The sequence below is a fragment of the Heliangelus exortis genome, chromosome 1 (genome assembly GCF_036169615.1).
Source record: "Heliangelus exortis chromosome 1, bHelExo1.hap1, whole genome shotgun sequence".
NCBI lineage: Eukaryota > Metazoa > Chordata > Aves > Apodiformes > Trochilidae > Heliangelus > Heliangelus exortis.
In genome coordinates this window covers 186,024,019-186,043,788 of record NC_092422.1, presented here as the reverse complement: position 1 = coordinate 186,043,788, position 19,770 = coordinate 186,024,019, and the positions used below count along the sequence as shown (strand labels likewise).

Here is a 19,770-nt window from a genome sequence, read left to right as displayed (position 1 = left end):
TAGATGTAAGGGTCTTGTTTACTGAGATATTTCTAACCAGGACTATTTATAGAGACCAAGGAAACTGAAATCCTTTAAATTTTAATCCCAGCTAATAAAATATCTATGGCATGTTGTTCTTGGCTGAGAGAAAATTGATTATATTGTTAAAAAAAAAATTAGTTTGACACATCAGGTTTTGGTAAGTCATTTCACTGGAAGGTTATGATATAAGATGAGAAGCCACTAGTGGGTGAATACTCAAAACTGTTTGTTGAGAGCTTAAACCCATAAAAACTGTTTTAAGGGTAAGAAATTATTTAGAGCTAACATTGTTGGAACAAGGGGCGTGTTTGTGTTTACCAGTAGTCCATTGTAAAGAAAACTCAAGAGTAAGCTGCAGCTGCAGCATCAGTGGGTTACTGAATACAAAGTTATAAAAAAAAAAGTTACTATACTTAGGGCTAGAGAAAACCATGAGCCTTTGTCCTTGTTATTTTCTTGGGGATGGCACTTACCTTCTCCAGTTTTCAATCTTCTAATGAGCTGGAAACTATCCAATACCCTTTTGTATGTGTGTTCTTTAATGTATTTCTTTTGACTGGACTTTGAGAGTAGATTTTATAGAGGCAAGTAAATTTGACAGAAATACATTAAAACACTGTAGAAAGATACACTTTGCTCACTAAATTCATAAAGATAACATACAAACAGAACATTTTTTAGTTCATCCAAGTGTATCTAATTTTATAATCTCTGGAATCAAATTCAGTCATGGTTGTGAGTTTGCCATCATGATCGGTAGATGTACCTAGACCAGACATACATTATGCAAGAGATCATTACTGGAAGTATTTAATTCACATCCTGTATTTCCCAGCTAGCAAAGCAATAGGACTCACTGGAGTGAAATGAAACTGAAACAGAGTCTAGGCCCCAAGCCAGGAAAAAGAAAAAAATAAAAAGCCCTGCATGGCTGCAAGCCAGTGCATGCTCTGTCGCACAGTTGTCAGCCTCCTTCCCAAGGCAATGGTCAAAGAATATTTTAAATTATGGTCTCTCGGTTCGGTTTCTAAAGCTTGTGCTGTATAGTACCTCTGACACACAACAGCTCTTCCTTTCACTGTCATGCACAGTGAGCAGGATGTGGCTTTTGGGAGTGCTTCTCTCTGAGCTCCTCCTCATGAGCTACTGTGCAGCTGCAGCGGGGCTGGTGGTACCCTGCAACAGATACCCCTCAGCATCCTTCAGAGGTCCTGCACTGTGGGCTGGCTGGGAATAATAGAGGACTAGGGAGCTAGGTCAATGTCAGGAATTTTTCAACATCTCAATGTTTTTCGATGTAATGCAAAAAGAGAATATAAAGGAAAGTTGAATGTTATATAAGCCAAGTCAGTCACTTGTCTAACTGGGTTGGATAGGACCAATAAATAGCGCAGTATTGTTACTGTCTGTAAAAAGTTTTTCTCTAGTTGATTCTTTTTTTAATGAACTTACTCACAATATCACTAGGTGGTTTTTTTTCCCTCCCAAGTAAACCAAATGATAATACTTCTCATCTTTCAGACTTTTAGTTACATTGTTATTACTCATGTCATTCTTGATTTATAAAGTCTGTAGCACAAGGTCTAACTCACTGCTGCTAATTCAAGGCTGGTTTACATATTTGTGAATTACTATTGTTTCTTTCAAAAAGTCTTATGGCCCTATACTAGAACACTCCAGATGTTGTTCTGCTTTAGAGGGATCAGGCTGCTCAGAAGCTCAGGTATTTTAAGTCCCTGGAAAGCACATCTGGAGTCAAGTGTGCTTTTGACAAGCATCGGGTAAAACAACAAGCAGAAGAATGACATTCGGAAGTATGAATTAAAAATACTGCATCTGCCTTTCAGGAGTCTTGAGCTATTTTTTACACATTCCAGGATGTAAAATTCACTGTTCTACCAGTCAATTGTACATGCACTGTCTGTAGTTCATCTGACTGTTCTTTAAAATAGACTTTGCTAATGTCAGAGTATATAATTAAGTATTAAGAAAAAAAATTCATGTTCCTCTTATCCTGGGAAGCTGGTAAGTTTTTTGGGTTTTTTTCCTGTGCACCATGTACAGGTTTTATTTCTGTTACAAACTTTTGCTTTTGAATCTACATGTAAAAAATATAAGGCTGTAGTTATCTCCTCTATAAATAGATATTTTCATCCTCTACTCTGATGTATGTAGTTTGATAAAACTATCAGGTGGCTCTTTAGGAAGTGCTTAAGAGGCCTTAGTGCATTTGTTAACACATGGTGAAGTAAATGGCTGTGCTTGAAGTAAATGGCTGTGCTTGAAGCAAAAGGCTGTAAATAAAAAATGCACTTTGAGGGTCAGAAATCTGTGTAGGTTCCTAAACTTACTTGTGTCATCAGTCGAATGATTCAGGTTTATGTCAGTGGGCAGGCTACAGCTGTTGTTCTTGAGCTGGCATTTTCTCAGGCTGCCAGAAAGCATCTGCATCACTGGGCATGTTCTGTATATTAGAGTGAGAAGAGCAAGTGCTGCAGGACCTTTATTCTCTGCAGCCAATGAGAAAGAACAGCTGATTCCAATTGGGAGCAGAGCTTCCCTCTGCAGCCTTCTGAAGCCCTCACCTCCTCTGAAATCTCATCAGAAAGGAGCAGGATAAGGGATGGTCTGGTCTAGAAAGGAGCCCGATGCTAGAAACAGGGTTAGTGGTACCAAAGTAATAGACTAAGAGGCTCACCTGGCATCCTGGAAGAGCAGAGATCTGTATGGAGGTTCTCAGCACTTAGGAAAAGGGAACCAAGGTATTTCTTTGTGTCTGTTATGAGTTGGGGCTTCTTTTTTATTTTTTTTTCTTCTTTTGATTATGAAAGTCTGATGTTCTTTTTGCCTTAGGCTAAAGATAACAGAAATTATTTTTAAGCTTTTCATAAACCTGGAAAAAAAGTGGTTTTGACAAAGAGCAGCAATAATAAGATTACGGGGTTGTAATTCGCAGATAAATAAGAATACTGTAAGGAGAAATATATTTCAATTTATAGTCCTTTGTGCTCTGCAGTGACTTCCAAATAATTAGGTAGGAATGCTATTTGTTCCTTTTTACAGGAAAATCTATATATAGTCCAGGTCAATAAGACTTTTTGGCAGAGGGTTCAAGAGTAAATGCTATTTGAAAAAATGATTTAAGGTCAAATGCATGAAGCAACAAGTTAGAGATCTATCTGCTTGCAATTTTTCATCTCAGAAATATGTCAGAACTCAGTGCAGTAATGATATTCTTTATTTTCTTATGTCAGAATTTCAGAGAAGGAAGAAATGCAATTATTTATGTACTTTTTCTCATAATTATAAATGATCCGTGCTCCAGGTTAAAAGAAACTGAGAGGAACTATCATGAAATGTTTATTCATACTGTTTGATTAGATATAGTTATGCCTTTAATAGTGGAATATGATAAATGAGTCAGTGGCTAAACAATTATTTAAGTCATTTTGTTATGAAGTTATATTAGCAGTGGCAAATCCAGGTTTTTGATGCAATTTTTCTCTGTGTTTGCAGTATTATGCTGAGGTGTTTTATTACTAATGACTCTTCTCAATGGTGGAAATAAAACAGGCACCCGAACTTTCTATAGTATCATTTTCAGATGTAAGAGCTATTAGAAATAAATAACACAAAGAATTATATCCTATTTATATCATCATTAAGTACAGCTGCATTTTATCCTTGTTATTTGGACTGAAAATGCTGAATGTTACAGAGACATTATGAGCCAAGATTTTCTTTGTTGAATAAGCAGATGAGAAACTGGTTGAAGGTCACGGAGAATATAATGCCTAATAATGTGTTATTTAGATATATACTTAGTTAGGTCCTTGTAAATAACAATATGTTCCAGTTTGTGCAGAAAAAATACCTCTGTCTATAATCCTAAACGTATTTTTTGAGTTGTACAGGTTTAGCCAATTAGTAGTCATTAACTGTTTTAACCTTTACGTTATCAATCCTAACACCATACCAACTGCATGCCTTCACAATAAAGCTCTTGTTGCTTCTGTCATCCATAACGACAGAAACATGAAGGAAAATGAGCCATTCAGACTTTGTGAGTGATTCACTGCTTCCATCAAAGCAATACACTTTTAAATCAAACTTCCATTTGTCTTTTTCTTGACAGGAGGCATTGTTGATAAGGACCTTCGTCACTACCTCAATTTACGATTCCAGAAAGGTTCAGTGGACCATGAGCTCCAGCAGATCATAAGAGACAATCTCTACCTCCGCACAGTGCCATGTGAGTAGGGTGGAGATGAACACATTTTTTTTCTTAGTGGCAACAAACTATGTGAATTATTGCTGTTGGGGCCATTTGCAAGGCATGAAGAGGTAGGCTGTAGATGGAATGGGCTTCCTGTAAATAGATTTGTGGCTTGGTTCATGTCTTCCACATTATTACTGAGAAATTGAACTGTCTAATGCTGAATTAATTTTTGAAACTGTATAGTGTTTTCAAATTTGTAGTTTTCAGAAGTTGTCACTCTAGAATATTAATGGTTTTTTTTCCTGCTGTTTTAAAAAGCACAAATTTAAAGAAAGAAGCAGTCTTCTGGGCTGGTCAGTTGATGTCCAACAGGGAGAGCTTTATCTTCCCTGTATTTCACAGTATTATACTTTACTTAATAATATAATGGGTTTAAAATGCAATAGAGCAACAGTAGAAATATATAAACTACAAAATTTTGTTTGGGTGCATCAGGAATGGTGATGAAAGTTCATATTGTCTTGCATCCATGTTCTTTTGTTGTTACATAAGTCAATGGTAACCATTTCTGAACTATTCTGAAACCTCTAGAATAATTTTTATAGATATTGACGTCATTCACCCATTTCTGCAGTAAACATGAAACTCAGCAGCATAAGCTGTGCCTGTCAGGAGCATGCGTTTCAGAGCAGATCTGCTTGCCTGACACACAATATATCATTTAAAATGGACTCAAGTTCTTCCATGCCTCATAAAAAAATTGCTGAGTAGAAAAAAAAAAAAAAAAGAAAGAGAGGTTCTGATTTTGACAAGAAAAGGGTGAACCTCTGAACTTGCAGTCTTGACACTGGAGTGATAGGCAGAGGAAGGTATATTGAGTAAGTGATTGTACTGTGTATATGGTGATGAGTGGATGCTCTTTGAAAGCTGTGCTGTGTTCTTTTGAATGTTACAGCACAATTTTTCTTTCATTACATTAAAGAATGGAGCTTTGAAAAGCTCCACCAAAAAAAAAAAAAAGACATTCAAGCTTTCCCTATTATTTTGGAAGCTGGAAATAAATAAATATAGAGTCTTTATTTAAGAAGTTCCAGTCATCCCTGGTTAAAAATGAAGGTGGAGAAAAACATTAATAAATTGCTACCTCTATGGAGAAAATCAAGACCATTACATTTGTGTGAGATGTATGATGCATTAGGTTTCTCTGGAGGTGATGACAAACATCACCACTGAAGTGCAGATGCAAATTCATAGATATTTTGAGATTAAATCCCACTTCTGGACATCTGGGAGATCATTAGCATAGGTATGTACTTACTACAGCCCCAGCAAGTGCTTGTTAATGACAGAAATCCAGATTAAAAAGGGAGAAAACCAAACAGTATTGCATCTACTGCACCTATGTAACAGGTACTGTCTGTTGGCTGTATGGGCATGAGGAGTAGCTTTTGTTTGGTTTGGATTTTGTTTCATCTTGTTTTGTTGGTCTTTGCTTTTGTTTTTAAATCGAGGCAATAATAGTTTCCTTATTTGTAAAGTGAAATACACTACTCACAGAAGGAAATTTATCATTAAAAAAATAGCCCTACCACCACAAAGACCACATTTTGGAAATGTGGAAATACTATAACCTTACCTTCCTGCTGTTACTTACTAGTGTCATTTTATGTGGTTAGATACTTAGATCATTGTTCTATTGCATGCTGAGCAGCTTTAAGAGCAAACCAGATTTTCAAAAATAGTATTTAGTGTTTGTTTTTTAACCTTTGTCCATAGGCTATGAATTATGGTTACATGCCCAGTGTACTTTACCGTTAGTATGGAGATTTCTTTAGTATGCAGCAGTGGTATTTACCTGACTGTTCCACTGCCTACAAGCTCACTTATGAGTACAGACTAGTCATGTACTTATTACAAATCTAACGAGGGATACAAGTATGGCAAAAGCAACACTCATTTTGGTCAGATTCTTGTGCAGAAAAATAGAGAAAACCATGTGCATGCAATGTACTGTTTATTTCCAATGACGAGGTTGTAATATAAAGAGAAAAAATCTGAAAAATGGGTGGCAACCTTTTCCCTTTACAAATGTAGCTACAATCATTCTTCAGTTATAGAGGTATAATTTCCAGTGAAACCAGGAGAACGTTTATAAGAGAGTACTTGACCTTGGATTTTTACTGTTTTTCACTTATTGTTCAGATGGCCAGCACTGGCCCTAGCAGTGCAGGGGGCATGGCCACGGGTTACTCAGTCTTTTGGGTGAAGACGTAAGGCATCCTTACATCAGTTGAGTGAGAATTCTCTGTGAAACTAGAAAGAGTAGAACTAAATCCATGCTTATCTTAAATCAAGGTAAGCCAAATATACTTAGAACCGGTAAGCCAGTGTTTATTGGGTAAAAAAAATAATTGTGCATTATACAAATGTACATCCATGTGTGCACCATAGAATGGAAGGGCCACAAAAGCATGACATGGGGGTAATGGATCAATTTTGCTCTTGGAAACTGTGGCCCTTGTGGATGGCATGAATTGGTTGGTTCTTGATCCTTGCATTTCTCTATTTTTGATAGTGCATTGGCATTTTCTACCAAACTAGAAATGACCATGTAGCCCTACAAGTCAAATGCTGCCTTCCATACGTGGCTGCAGTTCTCAGTGCCATATGAAATTGATTTTCACTGCATTGTCAACAGGAATTACAAACACATATCCCAGGGCAGAATGTGTGATTGTATTTGCAGCAGTCGAGACGCAGCAGTTAAGTAGCTCTGTCACCAGAGCTGTGTGACAGCAGTAATGAAACTGATGCATAAACAAACAAATGAAGAAAAAGTTCAGTTAATTTGAAGCTGAGTTTGAAAAGCAGTAAAACTTTCAACAGACAAGGTCAAGAAGCAGAAACTTTTGCAATGCTGTATATCTAAAAATAATAGAGCAGAAAATAGGCAATCTTTAGAAGGAGGACTAGGCAGTGGTCTTCTGTCAGGCCTCAGGTCTTGTTTTTATGCAAGCAGGAGGAATGAACTTCAGGTGCTGGGAAACAAAAAAATAATACAGATGAGAAGTATACTGAGTCACTGAAAGGCAAACAATATGTGATAATGTTAAAAGAGTTTAGAAATGAAAAATAATTAGAAAAAATGTCATGGGGATGATGAACTTCCTTCCTAGTGTTTGCATTTTAAAATAAAACCACTGATGAAAGAATAGAAAGGACCAGGTGTGTGTGGCTCAGGCTTACTGCACTGGATAATGCAGTACTTCTATTAAAACAGAAACTTAAAGGAGGGATGGTTTATTCAAGACATTTGTCACAGCCTAGGTAAAAAGGTTCAGTATGTGACTGCCACATGCTAAATGTGAGTGCCCAAAGGCAAGAAATGAAGTCATGAAATACTATAGTTCCCTACATTCTAAACAGTCATAATTCCTTCTTTTGCTTGGTTTGCCCATTGGTGTTATAATTGCTTTCTTTGGTTAATATAGGTAATACATGGAGCTGCAAATATAAGACCTAATAATAATAACATTCCTTTCTGCCACCATCTTCTGTGAGTAATTAGGTTCTTGGGTCATTTTGAGTGACTTTAAATGAGAGCCTCACTTTCAAACATGCTTTTGCTCTATTCTAGGATAACCTGGTCTATGTATGAATAAATATATTTAATTTACATGCTGCAATACTGTGTGTGTATTGATGAAGTCACATATTATAAAGTGTTTCTGTTTATTGCCTACTCCTCTTCCCAGAAGAGAAAGCGAATGCAGTGATTTTTGGGTTTGTAAAATTGGTTTTGTTTTGTTTTTCTGGACTTGCTTTTGTTAGTCGTATATGGCAAAGTTAGGTGCCATTAGCCATGAGGAGAAATCTCCATCTGCAAAAGTCAGCATCTCGGGAGAGAGCTGTGCATTAGGAGACCACAGTCATTGATAGTCTTCTTCATGGGTACCAGTCAGAAGTGAGCCTATTCTGGGTGTTTATATACTGAGTTAGGATGAGGCTTTCCTCTCCTGTCCTTCCTTCCTGGGGTTGGACCTAATAGGTGGTATCATAGAGTAGTATTTAAAATAATTCTAATACCTTTTATATTAGTCATTCTAACAAGATAGTGACAATATTGAGTAAATTTCCTTTCTTAAAGGAAATCCCAAATACATACCCAGGTTTTCATCTGAAGTTTATGAATTTAAAGGTGAAGAAAGAGTGGCAGAAATCAAATGGCAAATGAATGTATATTGGGTGAAGGTACAACCCACTTGAAGGTTCTGTGTGAGTATTTCTGCTGTTATAAGTATGTTAGAGATATTTGACTAACCTGTATTTGTACAAATACATACGCCTTTCAAAATTTTAAAATACTTTGTCCCTCTTCTAAGTAGTGTATAGCGAGCAGCATTTAAAGGAGAATGTGTGGAACAGACTTGCCAGAGGTTTCAGGTATTTTTTCTTAAAAGTTCGTTCACTGTCAAAAGTATCTTTCAAGAGTGGAAATTGAGTTGCACAGCTTTGTTCTTGAAAGAAATAAATTAGAAAGTCCAGGTATTGCCAGTTAAAGATCTGCCAGTTTGACATCGTATGGAACTATTCTTAGGATAAAATAACCTGTGCTTAGCACACAGTACTGCCAAGAAATGTCTGCATCACTGGAAATAACAGTACCTAACTTTAATGACTGCTTTATTCTTTCAGACAAGTGCTAGTTATTGCTTAGGCTTTGATGGCTCAGAATAGAGTGATGCAGAGCTCTAGGGAAATGTTCTTGTTGTTATATGTCTAATGGAGCACACCTCCAAGGTGTACTTGAAGCAGAAGCATTGGCAAGCTTTTTGGCCTTTTTGCATCTCAAGCAAAATTAAAACAAATCAGGTAATTCTGTGAGATGAAGGCCCCACTGGCCTATATGCAGCCCATCCCCATATACCAGAAGATGAAGAGGAGATCACTGTTTCAAATACCTGGCAGCCTAAATACAGAAAAGAAAGAAGAGTCAAAAAATAAACCCATAGCACAGGCAGTGCCTGAGATGACTTGTGTGAGGTGGAGTGCTGGTTATATTGATGCCCATGGACTGCACTTTATTTTCCATTGCCACATGTAGTATTCCTGTTACCTCCTGGCAGTGCACAGGGTATGCTGACCCGTTTCTCTGAAGGTGCTGGGAGCATCTAGTTATAAGAGACTGACTTATGCATCATCATACTGACTTTTTTGTGCAGTTTTATGGATTTTTGTGACTATTTTAGAGCAGAGTGGTAAAGGTTACCATTAGCACTGCTCTGCCTTTCAGTCAGTGGGCACAAAGCAATGCTTGGGTTCACAGTGTGGACACTGTTGACATCAGTGGGAAGCACTGAACAAAAAGAAAACCAAAGAAAAAAACTTTTTTTTTTTCCATATATCAAAGTGAATTGTGATTCTATCGTAATTAAGATGTGGAGTAAATGGATGTCTAAACTTTGTCTACAAATAGCAACACTAATAGAAATTATTGTGCTATTTGTTAGTCATTAGAGAAAATACACATCATTTCTATTTCTTTCTCAGAAATTTCCTAGTCCTACATATTGAGGAAATCAATCCTCGGTTATTCAGTGACAAATCCATACGTTTTAAATTGTCACCTTAAAATAAGAGGTGTCCAAAGAAAATAAATACTGTTCAAGAAGAAAGGGAGATGGCATATGTCTTATATGGTACAGTATGAAGTGAGAAGAGATGTAACAAAATAGAGAGCAGTAGTTATATACCATTTACAATATTACACCTTAAATGTCCTATAAAAGATGGTATGAAGACAGTAGGAATATTTAATTGGCTGAACAGCTACAAAAGATTGTGCTGTTCTGAAGTCCTTGCACCAAAATCACATTTATAAGAAAGGGAGACTGGGTATTCTATACCCCACTTCACTTCTTTTCACTACTTCATTCCCTCCCTTCTACATGCTTAAATGCCATGATTTTCTCTCTGATTTTCAAAATAAAATAATCCAAAATCAGTAATTTTTTTTTATATATATATACTTCAGTGCCAATATCATTACTTGTATAACAGCTAATCTGATGCAATGCCAACTGGAAAGCTACTACCACTTAAGACACTAGAAGCTTTTGCAATGTAAAAAAGCAGGAAGAATTTCTGAAATTACAAGCCTGACCTTTTTAAAGCAGCTTTCCTGCAAAATAATATAACCTTCCTTTAGTGGTTTTAACCAGCATGCAATTCAAAGAATGTCTCTAGCAAACAGCTGGTGTTGCTAATCACATCTGTCTGTAATTATTTATATATAATATAACACATGCATCGTTCCAGATGAGAAGTTTAGTTACGGTACTTGTGCTGATTTCCTTTAAGAATTGATCCATTTTTCATTTAACTTTGAGGAGGCTTTCTAGTACTGCAAAATGAGTTCTCTGTTTCACATGATACCAGAAGGATAAGGGATAGTGATAGTTGTAAATGAATGTTGATGATAGCAGTAATCTGACTGATTACTCGAGAACTAGCAGAAAACTAGGGGCAGTAGCAGAACTCTGATAATGTACCTTGTATCTGCAGAACAAGTGCAGCAAATAATAGAAGAGGCTGCAATTAACTTATTTTACAAGTACAAGTCATAGTTCATGATTTCCCTCAGGCAGCTTGAAGTTTGGGTAGAGTTTGCATCTCCTTACAGTAGTAGGCTTTTTCCAGCCTGAAGGTCTTAGTTGTACTATTGACCTCTTTCCTAAAATAGCAAAACTGTCAACTGTGAAACTGTGCAAATTACAAATATGATTAACAGAAGTTACAGCTTCATTGATTGTAACTATTCCTTGTGATTTCAAAACCATGTTTTATTTACTACCTTATCTTTCTAATTGCCTTCTTGAGTTTTTATATTTCAAAATACAAATTTTAGATCAATTTAGCCTCCATCTACAGTCAGATACATAGAAAATGTGGGGTTTTTTTCTTAAGGGAAGCTGAGGTACTTTACATAAAGGCAGAAGCACTTGCTTCAAAACTTGTACAAACTGTCGTGTGTGATGCAGTTCATCTGGGAATGTTAGAACTGCTTCCACTAGAGTTGCCTCAAAACCCTCATTTTTGGAACTTTTAATGTCTTTGGATGACGTTAGGATTTGTTGTCTCTATTAGTATCATACAAAGCAGCCTTTTTTTTTTTTTTTTTTTTTTCTTTTCATCTTTTCTGTGTTATTTCTGTAGAATATAAACTGTCACACACTATATAATCTTTACCTTGGTCATTTCTATCTAAAGAACAACTGAATAGGGAACACAAAGCACCAACAAAGGATACAGAATAAGAGCTGTGTAAAAGAATTGATATTCAGACTTGTGTGCCAAAACTAAGCTACTAAATCCATATTTGCATCACTGAATAAAAAGGTCCAATATTAATTTTGGCAGGGGATGCTTCCTTTGTTTTTTCTTTTCTGGGGCTTTCACCTACAATTGCAAGAAAAGGAAATCAGTGGTAGTGACGATGGAGTGCCTTGTGAATAGACATTATGGTGAATATTGAGCAATTTATGTGAACTGTTGAGCAGTTGGCCAAGTTTGAGTTCACCAAACTATGTCTATGAAATGCACCTGCAGTTAAGTAGCCTCCCCACATGAACTGGAACCCAGGTTCTTGCTGATTTGTTTGGACACCCCACTGTGTGTCACTGCTCCCATCCTTTGAAAAGGTCACATCTGCATTGCATTAATGAGATTATACAACTGAGAGTATAGTGAAGGTTTTTTCAAGCTTTGAGTCTTTTGTCAAACTTTAACTTCTAGAGAACAAGGTATCCCTCATATTTTTTGGATCTTACAAAAAAAGAAAATTTCAAACTTTGTGTGCAAGATAGACCAAGCTCAATGTTCTAGTGCCTTTAGTGACATCATCTTAGATTCAGAAGTAGCCTGGTTGGAATAAATCCTTACGAGGAAAACAAATGAGAATGAAGAGTAAATAAAGCTTTGGTTTCACCAGTAGGGGTGAGATTATTTTTTTTAATTTGCTGATGGAGTAGTGTTATGAGGAAAACTCATTTCTGCAGGTCCTGTCTTTTTATTTTCTTTCACCCTGAGGGTACCACTGTCCTGTATTTGTCCCATGATAGTTTGTCTCAACTTTATCCTTATCTCCAGGTTTTTATTTTACCCAATGCATTTTTCCTTTTCCAGTGTATTACTGTTATTAATGCATCAACCTCTTGACTAGCTATCAATCTAATATGGATTATTCAAATCATTCTGTCAAATTTTGTCAAATTCTGAATAGGAGTATGTTCTTACTGGGGAAATGGCAGAAATATATTAAAGATATTAAAAGTCATGTATTTAAATTTTGAGCAATTGGCACGGGCATATATAAAAGGGTCTAGAAAACAATATGTTCTCCAGTTATACGTTATATATATTTATTATTAAATTTCATAATAATAAATTACAGATGCCATTATTTTATCAATGTTTTTCCTTTGTATTTTCTTTTAAATAACCCGTAACATGTGCTACATTGCTAAGATATTTTGACATAGTTCACAAAAATATTCGATAATTTTATATGTAGGAAATAATGAAATCCACTCTAGGCTGCTGACAGTGCAGCCTGTACCTGCACTCTAGTGGTGTTTTGCTAATGAAAAAATGCAAACTGCCACTCATTTAAAGTCATCTGTATTTTCTGATTTCCATTTTTGTTTTTGATTGACTGATAAGCTTTTCGTTTCAGTGCATATTAGTACTGGTTTGACTGGATGCTTGACCAGTGCTTTGACATGTATTAATCTTAGAGAAATACAGAGACTTTTTTTTTTTTTTTTTCTTTGAAAGACAAAGTGCCCTACCCCTTCTTGAAAAAACAGAATCCTCTTTTGAAGAAGATGACTTTCTGGAAAGTTTGATTGCCCTTGTCAGGAGTCATGCAGTAGGGCTCTGTCCTGCTGTGATTGACTCTTCACAGGAGACTTCATTTAACTGGCAAGTGCACATTGCACTGTATTCCTTCTTGAAGAGCTCTTAGAATTCAGAGAATAGCCTGTTATTTAATGACCTTTAATTAACTTAAAAATGTAAACTATGGTGGCATTCAGATGGTGAGTTCACAAGATTTCCTTTCAGAAATTGTTTTTAGACAAGATTGTGTGCTGGTAGCAAAAGCTGTAAATTATCCCTTTAAAGATGTTCTCTGTTGTCCTCCACTAAAATACATCGAAAGTTGAATGTTCCTGAGTCTCTATGAGTTTGGTTTGCTTGTGGAAGGTTACCAACACTACCTATGTTTCCTGACCTGGCTTGACCTGTAGGTGTAGCAACTCTCTCTCCTTTGCTGTTTTGGATTCCACAAGCAGTGAAGAGCTGGGTCTTTTCATCCTATTTTGCAAATCCTCTGTCAATCTCTTTGTTGCTGTTCTGCTCTTTGCAGTCTCATATAATAAGAAGGCTTTCCTTTTTTTCCATGCCAGAGGAAGTGATGTGGAAAAAGAGGATACCAGGAACACATTCATGTACAGTGCTATTATACAGTTTTTTACGTTTTCAGCTCATAGTTACAGTTTACAAAATTTAGGACAAATTGATACAAAGCCCTATGTTATGCAAAGCTTGTGCAAGTTGATGTAGAACCCAAAAAGTTAGCAGCTGATCAGGTCCAGCTGGCTACACACTTGTGCACACTTTTTGTCTAGTTTTCACATTTGAGTACAAACAATTTATTTACAAAAGATAGCAAAATCATTTCATGCATATGAGTGCAGGTAATCTAAAGAATTATGAGCAGACTGAGGCTCTTTGAGTTATTTCACAGCTTTTGGCAAAGAATTAGAATTGCACTAATTGCATGTGCTTGCTTATACCAGGTCTGCAAAGTGCAAATTTTATCATTCCTCATTTTGGCTGGGTACCTATATACTGCAAATGCCAGTATCTAATCATTCTTATTTTCTTGTTATAAATAGCTTTGTATGATTAAGAAGTGTAAAGAAAAATACACTATTTTGTATGTTAATTTCATCGTGTAGTGTTATCAAGTCAGAATAACTTAAAATGATATGGCATGTGGTTACATTTTTTCAGATTAAAATTTAAAATAGTAAAACTATCTTAGAACTAGAGGCAAAGAAGGCAGTCTTTGGTTAAAAAAAAATATGCTATTACTCTACTGAAATTTGGAAGGTGTAAAATTAAAATAAAATGAAATTTTGACAGCAATGTAAAGACCTAGTGTTAAAACCACAGAGGGACATAGTTCTCGTCTAGATCTGTGGTCATTAAAATCCATGTTCCTTTGCCATCTAACTTTGCAGAGAGATAAAATTCTTAGCTGCTTAAGTTTTCATCAGGACAAATCCTTAAGCACCTATGACATTGATCTGGGCAGTCATGTGAACATCTTAGTTTATGTTAGGGTCAACCTGACCCTGTTAAGGCAAACACATTCAGGCTCCCCAAGGAGTATGTTTTCTAGATGTGCATGTAAAATAAATCAGATACCATAAAAGGCACAGCAGAAGTCATTGCTTTTTGTTTGAAAACATTGCTGGTGGAGAGGAGCAATGCCCATTTTATTGATTCTATATTACGAAATCCTGGGTGAGTCCCTGCTCAGCAAGCTGGTGGTTTGGTGTCTGCCTCCAGTCATTCATCACCTGGGCAGAGAAAGAAAACTTAGGACTTGAAGCAGGAGGTTTTAGAGGGGCTGGAGAAGGTAGCTTACACCAAAGGTAATGCTTAGATGGTGGAACTTCATAAGTCTAGTCCATACAGTAAGCAAGCTCTTTCCTAGATATACCTCACTATATCCTCAGTTACCTTCTCAAGGACAGGAAAAAAATTAAGCTGGTTATTTTGGGGTTTTTTTCCTCCTTTTCTTTCCATCTGACTCCTGTGATGGATGGTGAAATGTACAGCTGCATAGTGAGTCATTCTACTATTGAGGGTTTAATTCAAGGAATATGGCAAATAGAGTTTTCCATTGATTACCAAAGGCTGTGGGGCAGGACTTTTTTGCCCTGTGTATCATGTAGAACGAGGCTAGCTATAACACGTATTAGCTAATCTTTACATTATCTTTGTGTGCTTCAAAAAGAATTGTAATTTCCTACAGTGCTTTAAAACTTGCCATGAGATCATCATTCCTTTTTATCTACAATGCAGATGCCTCTGTACTTGTGTCTAGATTTGGGCACAAACTCACTATTGTTTGAATCCACAGTTAAAATTGTACTGACTCAGAAACATGGCAATTAGAGCCAGAAACAATTTAGTAAATCTGGATTTTAAAGCTCCCAGAGAATAGTTGTCATTTTGGTTTTGTACTTCATAATGCCATGGAATGTCCTGGAAGATAGCAATGAATTTTGCTTCTTCCTTAAATTCTTCCTTAATTCTTCCTTAAATCGTCTTTACAAGAGAGACTTTAATTAGTGTTGTTCTTTCTTATCATTACCCTAAATTTGCCTCTCCTAGCTCTGATATGTCTGGTGGGCTTTTGTAGAGATTTTTATTTTCAGATTCTTCTGAGAAAGATGCAGTATTATGTCTCGCCTGAATCAGAGCTGTTCCTTCTGAAATGGAGAAAAGAAGTGGCAGGAAGGTTATCTGAGGGATTCATTGGTGACCATACTTCATGATTCCATTAGCCTCCATTTTTTCCAGAAAACTGAAGGCCATGGGGCACTGTGTTTCTCAGAGCTTTTTCTGCCTACTAAGTTTAGAAAACTATCCAAGCTCTATTCTTTAAAGAATTTATTTCTGTTAAGTATTCCCATTTTATTGACATTCTTTTAAAAGTTCTGAAAAAACAGTAGAGTCTAATGAGAAGACTTGTGCAAGATGCAATTATTCTGTCTCTTTTTGTCCCTCTGTTATTAAATGTGAAGACTTGAGCAAAAATAATAAACATAAAAAGCTGTTAGTTCTTGTGTAATCCTCCATTAGCATCATAAAAGAGAATTCTGAATAAATATTAAAGGTTTGTTTTTTTTTTAAAAAGGTTACAGATTTAGGTTCTTACTCGCACAAAAGAAGGAATATTAAAAGAATGTGAGCATACAGGAAAATGGAGAAGATACAAAGGGTTTTGTTATGAAAAAAATATCATATGCTTCTTGTAGATGATATTTTTTGTCCATCACACTGTGGAGTGGCCTGAAATGTAGACATCTGGGGGCAAATTGAAGAGCAGCTTTGTCCTGTAGCTTAGTACAGACCTTGGAAGTGACATTATTGTTTTTCAAAAAGGCAGTGAGCTATGTGCACACATACCAACAATTCCCTACCACTGTGGAAATGCTGTGTCTTCCTTGGTAACTTGAGGTCAAGTGATCCTAGTAATGGCTTAAAAATTTGAAGACTGAAATTCTAGAAGCAAGGTTGCAATGTTTTGCACTTAAGGAACAATACTCACAGAGTTGCCTTTCAAGGTCATGAGTAAAACTCAGTAAAAATACTTTAAACATTCATGTACCACATACATCACTTTCCTTTTAAAAACAAAACTCCTCTTATGAATTTCTTACAGCTCATTAGTCACTGCAGCCTTCTGGTGGCGTTTTTCACTGAGTTAGGGAACATGAAAGGATTAGTGGGAACATGTTTAAATACATTATGGTCAGGGGTCAGATTGTAATCTCATGGAAAAGCAGAAGTTTTCCTCACACAAGAGCTTCCTGAGACTCACAGCATTGCTGTTGTTGTTAAGGACACTTTATGACATGGAATGCAATTTCAAATGCAGTAATTGGCCTTTTACTCTATTTTGGACATGTCTGCGCTCATAAGTGGTTTCCAAAGACTAGACAAAAGCTGAATTTTAAGAGGATAATTATGGTTTTGGGGAGATTAGTAAGGTCTGAGTGAAAAATGCACCTCTTATCCTCCCATCAAGTGACTCAAGTGACCTTCCGGGTCGTAGGGTACATGACACAGGATTAGACCACGTGGCAGTTGTCTCTGAAGCTGTTTGAGAAGCAGAGGGAACATGTAGGTAACTTACGAAGATAAATTTATTCATAATTGAAAATACATTGAAATTTTTCTAAGGTTTCCTGATAATTTTAATAATCTGAGAACAAATCATTATTACAGACTAGTCATCATCTTAAATTAAGGGTATCTTGTACATGCAGTAAAAAAAAAAAAAAAAAAAAAAAAAAAAAGGCAGAACAGAGTGTGTTTAGTTCATGAAGCCTTTTCTGAAGGGATCACTATTTGTTTCCCCAAGACTACTTTCACTGATCTTAGAAGGAGGAAGAACACTCACTACCACCTTAGCCTGGCTTAGGCATCGGAAAAAAAAAATAAAAAATTGAGTGGTGTTTTTCACTTACCATTTAACTTAGCAGTTTCCAGGTAAGAACACAACCAAAGTTATATAGGAAGTGTACAAAGGGATTGTCATAACTTGAAGTACATTTTTACTGCTTTAGTGAAATATCATTATGAACTTTCACTGAATTGAAGTGAAAATTAAATTGCTTCTCTATATCCCTGCTAGATTTTTATTAAATTACTGCAGGCCTTTCTGCATCTTGTAAAATACCACACAACTTCCTGAGACAGTACAGTGATGTTTATAGCAGCTTAATTTTCTTACATTATGTGATTCCTTGTAGCTAAATATGTGATTTGCACAACAGTAACAACCCTTAAAAGATGAAGCTTAAACTGATCATTGTCATCATGTCCATTAAACTCAAAGTACAAAGTGCTTTACTCTGCTGGCCAGAAGGATTTATAAAGGTGTAAAAGTTATATAGAACTAAGAAAGCCATGAGTAGTTGTGGTAACTAGATGCTCAACCTGATGATATCAGAAGTCATTACATTACAAGTATTACTGATACAGGAGGCTTTGCAGTGCTCCGGAGATGCATTCTTCCAGCCCATCTCTGTTCTGGTGCAGGATCATGACGTGAGGTTGAAAATACATTCTCTTCCTTCCAGCTCCTTCTTTGTAGGTGTTAAATATTTGCTTATAGAACTGGCTTCTAATTTAGTGCTGAAACAGTGGAGGAGAAAAGAAGGGGAATTTGCTACAGAAAGAGAGGAACATTTTGCTTCACGCCTTTGAGCAGAGCTGTTCTGTTCTCTTTGAGTTCTGCACTGTCCTGGGTCAGTGTTGTTCAGAGCTGCAGTGTGTTGCACACAAGAGAAGCATGTGCTGTAATCTCCCTTCATACCCCAATTCTCTTTTCATACCCCAAAAAAGACCACTGAAAATGTAGGAACACTTAACAAGCAATTTACTTGGCCAAGATGGGGTGGCCAGTGGCAATAATGCAGTCCTGTCAGTTCCAAGGTGGTAGCTCTGTTTATGCTAGAAAAGCTTCCTAGAAATTAATAGAAAATAGTGACCCTGAAGACTGATGGGAAGGGATTTCTTTCCCTTCATCTCCACTTATAAAAACATATGACATAGTTAAATGTTACATTAACTTTGTCTCCACAGCTCCATGAATCTCTCACAGAAGGGTACTCCTAGGTTTATTTTCCAATGACATTTGCTGCCAAGTTTGAGATGAGAAAACTGATTCTGAATGATACAGCCCCGTTCTCACTTCTGGGAGCTAAAGAATTGCATATCATCTTGGCAAATATTACTCTGCAGCTGTTATATCAGAGCAACCCTAGTATTTTTAAAATATGTCCCTCAGCACACACGTAGGTTTTTTTGTTTTCTTTGTGTTCAGTGCATGATTATTTAAATTATTGGGAGTCAGAGTTAGGGTGATGTTCTCATTGTCCTTGGATAGAGTAATGATTCTGGCCAGCTGCGTTGTTAAATCTGGGCCATATACTACTCATCTTTCTGTGTCACTAAAATGCTTGAACAGAGGAAAAGAGCCACAGCTCAACCTCACTTTCCTGTCACTTTCCAGCTGCACAAATGAGTTCTATGATAGCATAGGAAAGAGATGAATAATTGAAAATCAGTCCACCCTATCTACATGAGTTCATTTATCAAGGCCAAAATTCCATGAGCATCACTTGTGTGTTCATTCTCTGCAGGCAGGATGGGCACCAATATTACTTTGCTAAGAATTTGAACTTGTTTGCCATCCAAAAATTCAAGGGGTTTGTTAGGTGTATTCCACTCTCACCATGAATACAGTAGTGGTACAATAATGCTGTTGATTGGATATAATGCTGCTGTTGTGTATTGTTCATAGAGAGCACTCAAACAATAGGTTAGGATTCTGCAGGATATTTCAGATGAGCAATCCCATAAAAGTAAAAAAGTATTATCAGAGTTTTTCGGCAATTTAAGGAAACAGACAGTTTTGCATAAATGCCAAAAAAAAAAAAAAAAAAAAAAAAAAAAAAAAAAAAAAAAAAGAGAGAGTTATCTGGGTTTTTTTCTTCTTTATTGTATTATTCAAATGAAAATTCAGTGGATGACAAGTAAAGCCTATTGCATCACAGTTCCATTTTTTTTTTAAACTTCAGCTGGTGAACAACCTTCCGCTGGAGTTGGAATCTCTGTAAATATTATATTAGTTGTGATATATGTTGTTGCCTATTCAT

At 36.3% G+C, this 19,770-nt stretch overlaps 1 protein-coding gene across 8 annotated transcripts in view; it reads left to right on the top strand.

Moving 5' to 3' along the window:
- MAGI2 (membrane associated guanylate kinase, WW and PDZ domain containing 2) overlaps nt 1–19,770 on the top strand; it is a 694,924-nt gene that overhangs the window by 214,012 nt on the left and 461,142 nt on the right. For all 8 annotated transcript variants that reach the window (XM_071734034.1, XM_071734029.1, XM_071734032.1 and 5 more), the window contains exon 2: nt 4,160–4,276. In XM_071734034.1, the coding sequence (XP_071590135.1) occupies nt 4,160–4,276 (117 nt within the window). The remainder of the gene's footprint in view (nt 1–4,159; nt 4,277–19,770) is intronic.